The 16,147-nt window shown below is 47.6% G+C and overlaps 1 protein-coding gene across 1 annotated transcript in view; it reads right to left on the bottom strand.

The window, feature by feature from the left end:
• IGF2R (insulin like growth factor 2 receptor) overlaps positions 1-16,147 on the bottom strand; it is a 132,785-nt gene that overhangs the window by 40,693 nt on the left and 75,945 nt on the right. The window contains exons 15-26 of the mRNA XM_021938044.2: positions 15,785-15,932; positions 15,091-15,268; positions 14,514-14,629; positions 13,880-14,048; positions 11,775-11,954; positions 6,505-6,606; positions 4,668-4,769; positions 3,716-3,908; positions 2,216-2,386; positions 1,250-1,393; positions 968-1,143; positions 288-375 (exon numbers count right to left, since the gene is read on the bottom strand). Coding sequence (XP_021793736.1) covers positions 288-375; positions 968-1,143; positions 1,250-1,393; positions 2,216-2,386; positions 3,716-3,908; positions 4,668-4,769; positions 6,505-6,606; positions 11,775-11,954; positions 13,880-14,048; positions 14,514-14,629; positions 15,091-15,268; positions 15,785-15,932 — 1,767 coding nt within the window. The remainder of the gene's footprint in view (positions 1-287; positions 376-967; positions 1,144-1,249; positions 1,394-2,215; positions 2,387-3,715; positions 3,909-4,667; positions 4,770-6,504; positions 6,607-11,774; positions 11,955-13,879; positions 14,049-14,513; positions 14,630-15,090; positions 15,269-15,784; positions 15,933-16,147) is intronic.

The raw sequence follows: 16,147 nt of genomic DNA, 5'->3' as shown, positions 1-16,147 counted from the left end.
AAAAGACTTGCTTCATCAAACACAAAACCAAACCCCACATTAGTGTCTTCAAGCATCAGATGCCAAAAACCCATCGATCCAAGCATACAAGAAAAATGTCACTGGTGAAATTAGCAATGTGCTTCAGTAAAAAGAAAAGCTCAAGGATGAGAAATTATCTACCCCCAGCGTGTGTCTCATGACCCCAGCTATGGCCGTTACCACACGGTCTCATATCTAAGGCATCGTTCACAACGTCTGCTACCCTATACATTTAAAATGACTCATAGGGACAGGCCCAGTCCTACCTTCCACTCTGACAATGGGACAGGCTTCCACAGTTCTCCAGATAAACACGTACTCACAGCCATCCTGAAGCTGAAACGTTGGTGAGCCCTGTAATATAAATCAACAGCCTGATTTGTTCCCTGTTTATTTTAAAAATTAATCAAATGGGGCTGGGCATGGGGGCTTACGCCTGTAATCTTAGCACTTTGGGAGGCCGAGGTGGGTGGATCACAAGTTCAGGAGTTCAAGACCAGCCTGGCCAAGATGGTGAAACCCCGTCTCTACTAAAAATACAAAAATTAGCTGGGCGCAGTGGCAGGTGCCTGTAATCCCAGCTACTTGGGAGGCTGAGGCAGGAGAATCACTTGAACCTGGGGGGCGGAGCTTGCAGTGAGTCAAGATTGCACCACTGCACTCCAGCCTGGGTGACAGAGTGAGACTCCATCTCAAAAAAAAAAAATTAAATACATGATAGCCACAGTTAGTACCCAATCTTTGACCTCCATGTGCAAACTACATAGCATTTATTAAACATTTAAGACCTGAAGAAATGAGTGCATTCTCGTCAAACCCCAGCAATGGCCAAAACTCCATGAAAACGCAGGCAAGTTTTAAACAAGCTGCAAGATTCAGAGGTTCAAGGGAAATGGGAAATGGAGTGACCGAGGGACAACATGTCATCGCTGGTCTGAACACACACCGATATCTGAGCACACTCAAACGTGATCCTGGTGGAGAAGCGCTGGTTCCCACACTTGTCACCGTTGACATACATGATGCTCAAAGATCCATTCGCCGCAGCTTGGGGACTCATCTGCACCACACCCAGGTTCCAGTTATTGACTTCTGACACTAAGCAAGACCCCATTGCGCTGCCTGGAAGAACAGAATTAGCGGTTTAGGCATGAGGAAGGCAATGACCTTGAGTCAAATGCTCTAACTATATGAACAGACGCCAATCAAGAGACCAAGTGGAACTCACCATGGCATCCAGGAATGTCAGGGAGAGGACTGCAAACGCTCAAATAGAAAGTCCTCTTCCTCCCATCGACAGAGGTGTCAACAGCCGTCCAAGGCTTCCTGACCATGCTTAAGCCACTCAGGTCATACTCATTTCCAGCTGGGTCTGAAACAACAAAAAACCACGCTGGAGAACTCTGCCTCCTTGTGAGCTCTCAAGAACGGCTTTTCACCCTAAATAAGCACTGAGGAGGCGTGAAGCTGGCATTCCTAACTATGAGAATAAAGAAATCCACAGGAGGCTGAGAGGCTTTGCCTACAAAACACGCCCGCTCTGTCCCTCAAAACCGCCCTTCACAGCCAGGTCTGGTGGCATGCACCTGTAGTCCCAGCTACTTCGGAGGCTGAGGCAGGAGGATCACTTAGGACCAGGAGTTCAAGGCCAGCCTGGGCAACACAGTGAGACCCTAAAGACTCTTTAAAGAAAAAACCAAACCCCCACTTCCATTGACAAGGAAGTACCACTGCTGCAGAGGGGGCAGGGCCAACCCCAGAGGTCACGGTCTCCTGCATACACTGTCAGCTTCCAGGGCACAGCTTAGGGAGTTTTAACATTTTTTTCTTTTCTTTTCATCCCCAAATAAGCAGCTCTGACAGGATGTGAAATGTGTTTCCTCTGCGTTTTCTTCTGTGTTCTTAAGATGCATCTGATCCCAAAAGATAGCTTAAAACTTAACTATACAGTCAGATTCTCTTCAAGAAAAACATTACAACTCTAGGCATCATTCAAAGAAAATATGTAACAGAAATGGCACGCTGCCTGCAACACCAAGCATAGACACCACACACACACACACATATACACACAGAAACACACCTTCACATCCACACTCACACACACATATACACACACAGAAACACACCACATCCACTCACACACACACTGACTCTTGACCGGCCTCTCAGTTCTTAGGCTGCACCGCCTTACCAGTGACTTGGCAGTCCACTGGAGAAGGAACACAGGCCAATGCAGTTTCAATCTCAAAGTAAGTGTTTCGGATCCCTTGCCCAGAGTCGATGTCTTGATGCAGGAATTTGGAGATCGCTGGGTAAACACCATCATTGCAAACAAAGCGGATGATAAAAGCATCAGCAGAACCTGTAAAGCAAGAAGACCCAGGTTTTAAGAAACAGAACAGTATTCATGACGCAGTCCACAAGCACAGTGCAGCAACAGGACAAGGCCACCACTGACAACAAGCTTCACAGCCGTTCGTGGGAACAATGACACCAGGGCAGCAAGTCTGTATCGAGGGACTTGACACGAACAGAGTGGCCACACTCGCTGCAACGGTGGCCTATATTACGACAGGCTTAAACACTGACTGCAACAGTGGCCTATGTGATGACAGGTTTACACACTGCAACGGTGGCCTATGTTAGGACAGGTTTACACACTCGCTGCAATGGTGGCCTATGTTACGATAGCTTTACACACTCGCTGCAACAGTGGCCTATGTGATGACAGGTTCACACACTGCAATGGTGGCCTACGTTATGACAGATTTCTACCATGAGCCTAACATCCTAGCATTCCTACTCTTCTAGAAAATATTTAAATCCCACGAGTTTATCAATCCAAGCAACAGAAGACAATGTACCTCTAATCTGTTGGCTTACTGAACAAATACTAAGTTCCCACCACGTATAGGAACGAATGAAGGAGACGAAAACGCCTGCCCGCAGCTGTGCTGGTTGCAGAGCGAGCAGCAAGTACAAAGACTCAGGAGGGGAGGGTGGGGGAGACTGCACTTCGTTCATATCAGAAACAGTGAGGCCAGCAGGTTGAGCGGGAAGAGCAGGGGGTGATCATCTCAGAGAGCCCCCATGGGTGTCCCATGGCCGTACTATGGATGCTGGCTTCTACTCTAGGTGCAGTGCAGGGCCTCCGAGGGTTCTGAGCTGGGAAGTGATATGATGAGACATTTCAGAAACATCACTCTGACCGCTGTGTTGAATACGGGCTACAGCAGCCCCCCTTATCTGTGGGGGGATATGTTCCGGGACCCCCAGTGAATGCCTGAAATTGAGAACCCTATATATACCATGCTGTTTCCTATACACACATACCGAGGATGAAGTTCAATTTGTAAGTTAGGCACAGCAAGAGATTAACAATAAAACAGAACAACTGTAACAATACTTGTAATGAAAGTTACGTGAATGTGGTCTCTCTCATTCTTTCTCTCAAAATACCTTACTGTTTTCGGACCATGTGAGATCACAGAAAGTGAACCCGCGGATAATGGGACTCCTGTATGCGAGGTCAAACGCTGGAAGACCAACGTGGTGGCTCCTGCAGCAAGGTGGACAGCACAGCCCATGGCGACAGGGGAGCGTGCACATCCTACACTCAGGAAGCTGCATGGCCAGCCACAGAGCCACCAGGGCCCTTTGTGGCTACAAAACAACACGGCTCTGAGCTCACCTTTGGCAGAGACAGGCCCTTTGTAGGTCAGAGTGATGAAGCCCTCTGTAGACAGCTGGAGGCTTTTCTCAATTCCAACTGCCCTTTCTGGCTTCAGATTCTGGAGATCTTCAGTTTGGGTTTCTGCCTCACAGCCAGAAGCAGGTTTTCCCTGGATGGTCCCACAGACAGGCATTGTGCCGCAGACATTAAACTGCAGATCAGACGGTAAGAGCCATACAAACAAATTGATGCCACGTATCTCCATAGACAAGAACCCTAGCAACTCCAAATCCCACTAGGTTAAACGTTTCTTATCTGTTAGTCAACTTACCAACTTTCCACTTTCCAGCATGTTAGTACAGTTAGTACCTAAGTCCAAAGGGCAGTATCTATAACCTGCCTCTAAGGTTTAGTATATATACATCATTTAAACTTATACATCCCTGTATCTATAAATGCGTAAGATCTGGTGCATGTAATAATGTACCATATATAAGAGAGGGAAGACATAGAAGTCATAATGTTACAGTATTTTCAATTATAAGAAAGTACATATTGTTGAAATCATGTTAATTAGAAGTAAAGTGGTACCCTACATTTCTTAAAAATTTTGATATCATTCCATTAAAAATTATATTATAGTTGTAACAATGAAGTCAATAACGCTCTCTGGTGTGCAGATACAGTAAGGAGAGACCGTCAGCACTACAGATAGAAGTATTTCTTTAAAGAGAACAACTTATGATTTGAAGAATAACAGTCTTCACGTCTGAACTGTGCCAGAATGGTGGTAAATGGTTTTACTTCATCTTTCCCTTAAATCCGGATTTTCCCATCTCCTTCTCAGTAAGACCTGCCACCACAGTGGCCTGGGCAATTCTGTCTCCTGAATCACTAGGTGCAGGTGACTTCAATTATGCACTCTGCCCTTGTTTCAAAGCAAACTGGAAATGCATGGTATAGCTCTTACCACAAAAGTCTTCCCAATGTTGAAGAACACATATCCTTGCGAACTGTTTAGCGGGTTAAGATTAAACACAAATCCACTGTTGGGATCCTTTATAGAGCAAGCCTACAGGAAACAAAATGGGGGAAAAGGGGCGCATTTAAACCAATTCCACAGGAACAAAACAAACATACAGCACCTCCAGAACCCTGCAAGTATGCACCTGACAAAGCTGTTTCTCCATTTACTTTCAAAATCCCTATCAAAAATGTAGCCCTACATGGAGCCTCTTCAAATACACCACAGTATACTAAGTGTGAGCCCAGACTCAGAGATGACACTCACCTGGAAGCTGTTAAGGCTACCGTATTTCTCTAAGAAGACTACTGTTACTCCCTAAAGTTGGAGAGGAAACATAAGACTCATAAATTAGTTTCTTTTTTTCTTTTTCTTTTTTTTTGGGAGATGGAGTCTCGCTCTGTCGCCCAGGCTGGAGTGCAGTAGCGCGATCTCGGCTCACTGCAAGCTCCGCCTCCCGGGTTCACACTATTCTCCTGCCTCAGCCTCCTGAGTAGCTGGGACTACAGGCACTCGCCACCAGGCCCGGCTAATTTTTTGTATTTTTAGTAGACACAAGGTTTCACCATGTTAGCCAGGATGGTCTCCATCTCCTGACCTCATGACCTGCCCACCTCGGCCTCCCAAAGTGCTGGGATTACAGGCGTGAGCCACGGCGCCCAGCCCATAAATTAGTTTCTTAAAGAAAATAAACATCTTAAGAAAACTCATGTTCTGTTTTCTGTCTCAATTACTCCCTTAAGGTAATCATGGGACGTATGGTCAGGTGACTGTCAAATGATATCCTCTCCTCTCCGTATTTAACTTTGCCCTGGGCCTCCCTCTGTCCACTGCATGCAGGGAAGGGGGCGGTGGCCACAGACCCAGAAACACTGTCCATGAACAGGGCGCCCGACATCCTGCCCTCACTGAGCACTTACAAAGCCAGGGCCCTGTGCCGGGGCTGTTGGTTCGGAAAAGCCCTGGTCTCTGCTGCCAGAGTCTGTGGTGTAGCTTAGAACAGGAAGTGGCAAACAGGTCCCACCATAAAGAAATATACACGGTGCTGTGAAAACAACTCACTACCCTGGGGAGGTCAGAGAGAACGTCGCTGAGCAGCTTACTGCTATGCCCTGCAGGGTGCACTCAACAAGGGGAGAGCATGGACCCGGGCAGAGGGCGGGAAGAGCCAGAGGACACAGTAGGCACTGAGAGCCTCGAGTGGCACAGTAACACCTGTGGCCTCTGGCCTACACACAGGGCCACAGTGAGACACACAGGCCTCACCCTATAGACAAGACCACAGTAACCTGTGGGCTCTGGCCTATGCACAGACGAGACACACAGGCCTTATAGACAGGATCCCATTAACACCTGCAGGCTGTGCTCTATGGATAGGGTCACATTAAAACATATGGGCTCTACCCTCTAGGGGACAGGCGCTGAGATGATTTAGGTGTGGAGTGACGTATCGAATAGTCAGACATGTGCCAGTGGTGCAGAAGCCCCAGAGCCCACCAAGATGCCACTGCCACATGGGAGAAACAAAGGAATGGAAACAAAAGGAAGGAAACTACAGTGGGCAGAGTAAGACTAAGGGACCTGGTTCTTATCCCAGGAGCTAGGAGCTGGGAGCTGGGGGTGGAGAGGAACTCAGGGTGACCTGCGGACACCCACCGTCAATGCAACGCAGTAACTGATTCAGAAAGAAGGGGCAGGGGTCAGTTCAGAGCTGGAACACTGGGGTAAGTTGACGATGTCTATCAGGCAGCTCAGCACGAGGGCCAGGCGAAAGCACACGTACCTGGTCTGTATCCGTTGCTGTCTGGATGGGACAGGCAGCCTCTGTGTTCCACAGGAAAGTGACCACACACTCCCAGTTGAGAGAAAAGATGGGGTGGCTGTTCTGAAAGGGCAAATCCAGGGTAAAAGTTAATACAGTAACATGGAACTTGATCTAACCATAAGAATACTAGCCTGAGACATAAAAATAGCCAAAATCTTCTGGATGTTTATTATGAGTCAGCCAATACAGCTTGACACTTAATGTGCATTACCTAATTAGAATTTAATGTTCTCATTCTCCCTATGAAGGCAAAAATAATCTCTTACGCTTGGATATTCAGAAATATAGAAATGACGCCAGCAGTAAATGGTAGAATTTGGATCCAAACCTAGGTCTGAGTCCAAGGTTCTGAGAAGCACCTTACACAAAAAGTTGAATGCAAGAAGCCATATACAAAGGCAATAGTACACAGGGTTCACTGACATCAGCTCAGGATTAGGCAACACTGGTCTGTGCTGTCAGAGGTCAGGAAGGCACAGGACGGCTCCTAGCGGGTAGCATGTCCTTTCTTGATGTATAGTTTGTGGACACTCATCCAGCTGTGTCACGTTATCATCTGTGTGCCCTTTGGTGCGTATGTGTCCATGAAAAGCTACCCCAGAGAGCTACTGGGTTGGTGACAGCACCACCACCACACGGGCCACGGTAGAGCTGCCAATCAGGGAGTGTTTATCACACACCAGGACTGCACTGAGTTTTGTTAACATTTCTCAACTGCACCTCACAATGACCCACACACACAGCCTACAAATGAGAAAACCGAGGCACAACGAAGTTAAGACACTTGCCCAGGGCCACGGGTTCAGGAACAACAGCCACTGACACTGAGTGGCTTGCCCATCAAGTGCTCTCTGCCCTGGAAAGCCCCCACCCACTGCAGGCCTCAGCAACACTAACAGCAGAACAAAAACACACCTGCTCCTTCCACTTCACAATGTGCTTGTGAAAGGGACTGAGCTTTAGCCTGTGAAAGTTCTGTGACTGCAAATGGGAGAGTGGCCCTGAATCCCTCAGTGAGTGTATTTCCCGTGCCGCTGCTGTGCAGCAGGCCCCATGTGAGTGCTGACAGACACGACAACAATGTGAAGTTACTCTGTAAACTAAACAAGGTATCATAGAAAAGCTGGAAAACCAAGGATTCAACAATTTTCCGGAACTACCGAGTGTCTCAACGGCAACCAGAAACCAGAGAGGGAGGGGGCGGTCCACAGGTAGGGAATGCAGACATGCCCAAGACAGAGACCACCAGGCTGAACTGGGCAACCTGGGCATCTCCCTGTGCAACACGGAACCTGGATCCCTCCTGAGATTGAAAGAAGAAGTGGGCGGCCCAAGCTCAGGTGAACCTAAGGAGAGTGTGTACAACCCGGACAGAACACCTCTTGCAGAGAGCATGGGCCAAGCTCAGCCTGCCCGTCATTCATTCCCTGATCACAGAGATCTCCAACTCTAAAGAAGTGTCGCTCAGGAAAAAGAGCGTTAGCCAGCGACAAAGCGGACCAGGCAGGCGAGTGAGGCGGCACCCACTGGGCCACTGCAGGGCAGAACGCATCCTGCTGGTTCGTTTCAGTGGGGCTTGAGGAAGCTGCCACACACCCTTAACAACGGACTGTTAATAATTTAGTTGATAATGAACATGGCTTCCGGTCTCTCCACTCTCCTAACCATTTGATAATTTCTCAAAAACACATGACCCTGCTATAAACCTAAAACTACAGGTAATAAGAAATAAAAATAAAATCCTAAGCCCCACAACTGACTGAACACACCCCACTCTTGGCCAGGGGGACCCCAGAGAAACTTTAAAAACTGCATTCCTGTCCATAACGGGTGGGAGGTGAGACATACCTCATTACACCCCTCTCCTCATTAACCGCTAGGCTCTCTTCCCTGAGTGCCAAACAGAAGTCGGCCCTTTTCAAAGACTCTGCTGCTGGTATCAATCCACCGCCTGACAATGTCCCTCCTTTTCTGCAGTTCTGACAACACAATATCGATCAGCATTCCCTCCCGATAAGAGACCACAACTCCCAGGTGGTCCTGGCCGTCTACGGAGGCTGCACACAGAGGGCCTTCATGCCCTCTGCTTCACCTTTCGACATACAGAGCCTAACTGTAATATATTTAAATGTTACGTCTCCAACCCAAAATGAATGTGGGGACACATGCTGCATACATGTTGCCTACCACGCGTGTGCATGCCATCCCTTCATGAATATGCATAGCTGCTCCTATAACCTGCTGAATATCTATACTTGACTAACGTGTTCAGCATCCATTCGTGTCTTAGTCTTCCTCCCTCCCAGTGCTTGTTTCTGGCTTTTGGCCTGAGGCTATGCTTCCCAGCCTGTCAGAAATGGCCACCCTGCAGGCTGCAAACCTTTATGAGAAATAAAGCTCTCCTTTCCAAATTAGATTTGAGACTATCAAAAAATTTCTAGGCTGTGTGTGGTGGCTCATACCTATAATCCCAGCACTTGAGGAAGCTGAGGCAGGAGGACTGCTTGAACCTAGGAGTTCTAAGACCAGCTTGGGCCACATAGAGGGACCTCATCTCTACAAAAGCTTTAAAAACCATTTTGGTAACTACAGGTAACTCCACGTGTAGTTCCAGCTCCTCAGGAGGCTGAGGTGAGAGGGTCACTTGAGCCCAGGAAGTTCAGGCTGCAGTGATTTGGTGAGCAATGATGGCACCCAATGCATGCTAGCCTGGGCGACAGGGCAAGACCCTGTCCCAAAAAAAGAAAAAAAGTCCTGGACATGGATACTGGTGATAAACACAGGACACTAGAGATGTGTATAATATATGTAACCCAAAGACAGTCAGAATGGTCAGTTTAATATTATATGTATTTTACCCCAATTAAAAAATAGAAGCAATTGGGACTGTATAAAATGGCCCCAAAGCATTTCCATGGAGAGAAGAGCAAAGCAAACTCCACACGGTCTGCTGTCCTCCTCTGGCTAAGGAACTCAGGGCCAACAGCAATCCCACTCACCTCCTATACCTGCTAGCCTTAATTCATTTTATTATTACGATTTTAAAATGTCTTTTTATTATTATTATACTTTAAGTTCTAGGGTACATGTGCACATGTACCCTAGAAGGTTTGATACACAGGTATACATATGCCATGTTGGTTTGCTGCAACCATTGACTCATCATTTACATTAGGTATTTCTCCTAATGCCACCCCTCCCCCAACCCCCCACTCCCTGAGAGGCCCCAGTGTGTGATGTTTCCCGCCCTATGTCCAAGTGCTCTCATTGTTCAATCCCTACCTATGAGTGAGAACATGCAGTATTTGGTTTTCTGTCCTTATGATAGTTTGCTGAGAATGATGGTTTCCAGCTTCATCCATGTCCCTGCAAAGAACATGAACTCATCCTTTTTTATGGCTGCATAGTATTCCATGGTGTATATGTGCCACATTTTCTTAATCCAGTCTATCGTTGATGGACATTTGGGCTCTTTCCACGTATTTGCTATTGTGAATACTGCCGCAAAAAACATACATGTGCATGTGTCTTTACAGTAGCATGATTCATAATCCTCTGGGTATATGATTTGGCTCTCTGTTTGTCTGTTAATGGTGTACAGGAATGCTTGTGATTTTGCACATTGACTTTGTAACCTGAGACTTTGCTGAAGTTGCTGATGTGATTATTATTTTGAAAAAAGATCTTGCTCTGTTGCCAAGGGGCTGCAGTGTAGTAGCACATCCTCAGCTCACTGCAACCTCTGCCTCCTGGGCTCCAGTGATCCTCCCACCTCAGCCTCCCCAGTAGCTGGGACTACAGGTGCACACCACCACACTTGGCTAATTTTTAAATTTTTTTTTGAAGAGATGGGGTCTCCCTAGCTTGCCCAGGCTAGTCTCAGACTCCTGGGCTCAAAAAATCCTTCCATCTCTGCCTCCCATTTTTTTTTTTGGACAGGGGCTCGCTTTGCCTCCCAGGCTGCAGTGCAATCATGGCTCACTGAATCCTCAACCTCCTGGGCTCAAGGAGTGCTCCGGCCTCTGCCTCCAGAGTAGCTGGGACTACAGGCATGAGCCACCACACTTGGCTGAATTTTGTTTTATTTTTTGGAGATGGGGGTCTCACTATGTTGTCCAGGCTGGTCACCAATTCCTGTCCTCAAGTGATCTTCCCACACTGGCCTTCCACAGTGCTGGATTAGATCTGAACCAGCGTGCCCAGCCTTCAGCCTTAATTTCTTATTCCTGTTTTGTATTACACATACAACCCTCATTGTTCACCCATAGGCCTGAGATATATCAAGCCTCAGATTCCTATCTGTGGACTTTGTGGTTTGGGCTGCTGGGGCTCAGAACGCAATACCTCAAGGACTGGTGCTTTGACATGCTGAGAAGCTGCCTGAGAATCAAGGTCGTCCTTTTAACTGTGCCTTGTTACCTCCACCCCCAAGCACAGCGAGGGACTTTCTCTGGGATTTCCTTACCTGACCAAGAAGGCTTCTTTCCAAAAGAAACTCGGAAATCTCATTATCTATCCCACAAAAGAAGACTGAGGACAGCAACCACACCTGGACAGACTTGTTCACAAGATAATGCCTTCCTCATTCAGGCTCCAAAGAGAATCATTTGCAAGTTAATTTCTGTCCATTCTTTCTCCCAAATAATCATTTGCTGCCCCCTCAAAAGAACTGTCTGCATCCCCCATCACCCTCTCCCCTGTGAAATAGGGTACATAATCTTCTGTGTTGCATTAGGCTACTGGGTCATCTTTCTCCTGCTATTTATTCCCCGGTGCTACGCACGTTAAAATTTTAATGTCTTTTCTCCTGTTGACAGCTGATTTTCAGGGAAACTTCAAAGGGTGAAAGGGAAGCTTTCCCTCGGCTCCTACAGGACCAAACTATCTCTAAGCCCCGTTCCACTGCCACGATCCTCAACTCACAAGAACTAAGAGGCAAGATAATGTCTGTATGACTCAGAAAGAAAATCCATGAAACAGTGTCTGTCACCACAGCCTCCAACTCCGCAGCAAAAGATGAGGCTTACACTTCAGAAATCGCAGCCATGAAGGTACCACAAATCACTCCCTGCCTGTGCACATATATACTGCAGGCTGACCTTGAGCAGAACTAAGACTGGCCTAACTCCACCACCCACCCCAAGACCGTTTCTGTCAAGAGACACACAAGGCAACGCTCAGTCAAAAAACGCAGCAGTGAAGGTCACCGGCCAGCGGCAGTGCCTTACCAGCCTGCCCCTGGAGCAGACGAGATGGATCCTCGTGGTGTATGTGGTCTGTCTGCCGTCGCTGGTGGTGCAGGTCGATCCATTCACGTATTCCAGAAGGAGGCTGCCGCTGTCCTCAATCGTCGGGCCAGTCTTTGCCATTCCCAAGTTACTGATGGAAACCACTTCAGTGAAGGAGCCCTGCAAGGAAACCAGTCTTGTCAGGCTTTTCCCTCGGAAGATACGGTCAATTTGTTATTGGTGGTGGTTACATTCTATAAAGTTGCAGCAAACAATGAATTATCGAATACAGAACCACTGCTCCTGGGGAAATACCCTTATTACATATGGAATAGGAAACCATCCTCAAAGAGTTAACAACAACCGCATGCTGGGTTCCGGGCACGCAATTAAGCAGCAATCAGGCTGCATGCTGGCTGTAACTGAAAGTCACGTAGCACTAGATACTACTCGCATCCCCATTATTGCTACAGAAAGAATCACTGGTGTTAGAATCGTAAGGCTTTCGTTCAAGAATTGCGTAAGATGTTCTTCGGATCCTGAATTCCGGTGGAACGACTGACACTAACCACTTTGAAGACCTTCCTACAGGGAGCCAAATGCAGTTTCTTCATCTCCCCATCCCATGACTTCACCCGGCACTCTTCTACCAATAAACAATCCCCACACCTTGGCCCGCTCCAAATCCCTTAAGTTCCTAAACCCAAATTCCTTGGGGAGGTGAATTTGAGGTTTCTGCTCATCTCCTCATTCGCCTGCCCTACAATTAAACTCTCTCGGCTGTAATCCTCAATGTCGCAGTGTGCTGACTGGCTGTACACCAGGCAAACAAACCTATTACACACAGATTATAATCTGAAATCCCAAGACAACTCATGCTGACGGATTCTATTCTCTTTATTTTACTAAAGGAAAAACGAGGCTCAGGAGTATTAAGTGGCTCACCTGAGGCTGCCCCACGAAACTTTCAGAACACAAGGGAATAAGTCACGTTTGAAAAGGCTTTAGTGTGAATTCTAGGCAAGAAACTTCTCTTAGGGAGACCTTACAAGGCAGTGCAGCGCGGAAGTTCCAGCTCTGGAGCATCTCTGAGTTGAGATGCCAGAGTTGGAATTCAGACCCCGTCCAACTGGCCCCAGGGCTGGAGCTTTTGCACTGCACTGCCTCGCCCTCTCCATCCTCTGCTCATCTCAGGGTGAGGCAGAAACGAGCTCAGAGCATCCCCCTGTTCAACATCAACCAGGAACATGCTTGTCGGGCACTATGCACACTGGGCCACTACACTCGTTCCAGCAATGACTGAGGGGGTGCTCTGCACGGTGATTTTGGAGTTACAAGTGTTCTCAAATAGGCAAGTTCACAGATGCAGAATCTGTGAATAATGAGGACTGACTGTACACTGAAGTCACTGCTCCAGTAAAGAACACACATGTGCACAGGTAAACACAACCAGGAACTCGATTCCTAATCACCAGAGCACACTTGCCACCTTCCTTTCAAAAACCTCCAAGCTGCCATTAGCATACACTAAGAAAAGTACATCCCCAACATGCTATTTTTACAGAAGCCAACTTCCAGAGACATCTCTATTCTAGGATTCATCACGTACAGCGACCACAGGAGACAGGCAAATGTTCTTTCAGTGACTGCACTCAACCCAGTGACGAACTGCAGCGACTGAGAGTGCGTGCTGGAATCTATTTCATCCGCAGCAACTCTCCCAAACCGCTTTCTCCCCCTAATCAATCCAGAAGCAAGAGCTTTTGGAAGCAAAACTCTCTTTTTCACAGGTGTCTGCTGAAAGCACCTAAAGACGCTTTTGAATTCAGGATAGACATAACCATTCGGGGCTTCCTCTGCCCTTTGTGTGATCAAAGGTCTCCAACACAGCATTCTCCACGTGAACGACGATTCCTGTGTGACACACTTGTGCTCCTACAGGGGGCAGACGAGTTCACATGGAGGCCCCACTCCTACTCAGGCGAGGATTTCTCTCGAGCAGCTGTGCGGCTGCCTTTGATCTGGATGTCCCAAAATAACCACCTCCTCCCACTAAGTCACGGCATTAGGAGGGCAAAGGAGACAAGCAGTGAAAACAGACTCACCTGATCTTTTTCATACTTCATCTGGCAAGCCGATGCATACCGGTTGCAGCCCGGCACTGGATTCAGAGGCCGACACACGTTAATGTAGTATTTCCTCCACGTGACATGTTCCCCTGAGTTGTCCATGGCGTACCAGTTTCCTCCAGGGCCACCTTCAGATTTTGCCAGACTAAAATTTCAAAGCAAAATTATACGCTCTTTAAGAGCTTACACGTTTCAGTCTAATTTATTTCTATGTAGTTGGGGAAGTAAAGCTACCAAATAAAGCATGCTCCACCAATTACACAACCAGAAGTTGGCTTGTCTGGACTCATGACGCACCAGGATTACACTCAACCTTCGCTAAACTCAGTATGCAGTGGACCTTAACTGTCCTCCATGCCTCTGAACTGACAGTCATTGGTTAAATGATGAAGCTAAAGGCTGAGGCTCTGCTGTGGCCAAGACTGGTTGCTATCCCAAAGGCGACCAGACTGTTATTAGAATTCACTCTGCTGAAAATGCCCCACCTTGGTCCTGCAGCCCCAGAGCCAGCATCACTCCCCATCATCAGCTCAGTCACAGGCTCGCCAGCAACACCCGCAACCTCAGCATCTGCACCAGGCCGAAAACAGAGCAGCTGACTCTGCCTCACCTGGAGAGGTCGTACTGCTCCAGTGTGGAGGGGTCGGTCACCACGCATTCCAGGGGCTCCTCCGGGCAGGCATAGCTGGTGTACCACCGGAAGTTGTAGGTGGAGTTATCCTCTTCCTAATCCACGGCAGCAGAGAAATGCAGGGAGGGATGGCAAAAAGAGAAAGACCCATGACATAAAGCCAGGATTCAAAAAAGGATAAGACCAGTGTTCCCAATGAGAAACTGAAAAAAAAGCCTACTCTGCCCATCTCCCTTCATTTTATTAAAGGAAGACTGTTTAGTAATATATCAGGATGAAAACTTAGCCTCTGCTAAGTGGGGGTTAATTCAGGATTTTTTTAATGCTTTTGCATGTTTTGTACCCAAAACTGACAGGCTTGTGGGCTGTTATTAAGGTGCACAACCCACTAAATAAACAGCTTAAGAAACTAATACTGCCTAGGTACCCTGTCAAATCTAATTATGGTGATGATTTGGCCAGAAACCCAGACTGACACAAGCTCTGCCTCTCAATGAAAGGCCCAGCACAGGCGCAAGTATCCTCAGGGAGCGCGATGAGGGACAAACATTCCTACCTGATATTCAGGGAAGCCCACCCCGGCGTCTCGATCACAGAGAAAGGTGATGAGCGTAGCTCTCGGTGTGTGTCTTTCGTTGTTATAAGGCGTGCCGCCTCTGTAGTTCAGCTGGATCATCCCATCATAATACGAAAGCTTCGCATTACTCAGTCCCAAGTTCCAAGTCTTCTCGTCACTGAAATAAACACACATTTCTCTCAGCAAAGGCCTGAGGGCAGAAGCAGTGCAAGGCTGCCACACTGAAGTGAGGGCCCGTGGGCGACGTGGGGAGTCACCAGAACCAGGCCAGGGCTGCAGACCACAGGAACCCACACAAGGTCTCTAACTGTAGCAGGGACACTGGGACCCAAATCTCCTCTTGGCACCACTGGTTTAGACAACTCACTTCATTCGAACTAAAGCTACACAGAATGCAGAAATACGCACAGAAATATCTAGGAAATGAGAAGCCCAAAATGCACACAAGTGAGGCATGACCTCAATCCACCCTTCTTTCCCAAGGACAGGCCTGCTCCTTCCTCTGGGAAATTAAACTCCTAACGTCCTTCAGTTTTCAGACCAGGTCTCATCACTATTTAAATGCTTGTCATAAAGCGATGACATTAAGTGAGAACACACCTATTCCTGAAAAAAATATTTGTTAGCACGTAACACCTAAGAATGAAACAGAACTGAGAAGCTAGTTACTTGCCTTTTTGCCACCTGGCAGGCTCCTGAGTCTGGCTGACAGGGGCTCACAGACACTGGGCCACACACATTTATATAAAAGTCATACTTCTTTGTCTCAACTTTATAGGCACCATTTTTCTTTGTGAGAGGTGATAAGTCAAAAGAAAACCCTAAAAAAAAGAAAAACAGTAAAATTATGGAAGGTCAGTCCGAACAGTTAACAGAGTGGTCTCACCCCACAGTTTGAAAGGGAGAGGTCCTTCCCAGGAGGTTCCCAATGGCAGGAAGAAGTGAAGGAGGCAGAAGAGACACTGCCCCTTGAGGCCACCAGAACCGCGATTACTAACATTTTCCTTCGAGATGGATCCAACTCCACCATTCCCTT

The sequence above is a fragment of the Papio anubis genome, chromosome 6, assembly GCF_008728515.1.
Source record: "Papio anubis isolate 15944 chromosome 6, Panubis1.0, whole genome shotgun sequence".
Lineage (NCBI taxonomy): Eukaryota > Metazoa > Chordata > Mammalia > Primates > Cercopithecidae > Papio > Papio anubis.
The sequence above is the reverse complement of the archived record's forward strand: the minus strand, read 5'-3'. Positions and strand labels throughout refer to the sequence as shown.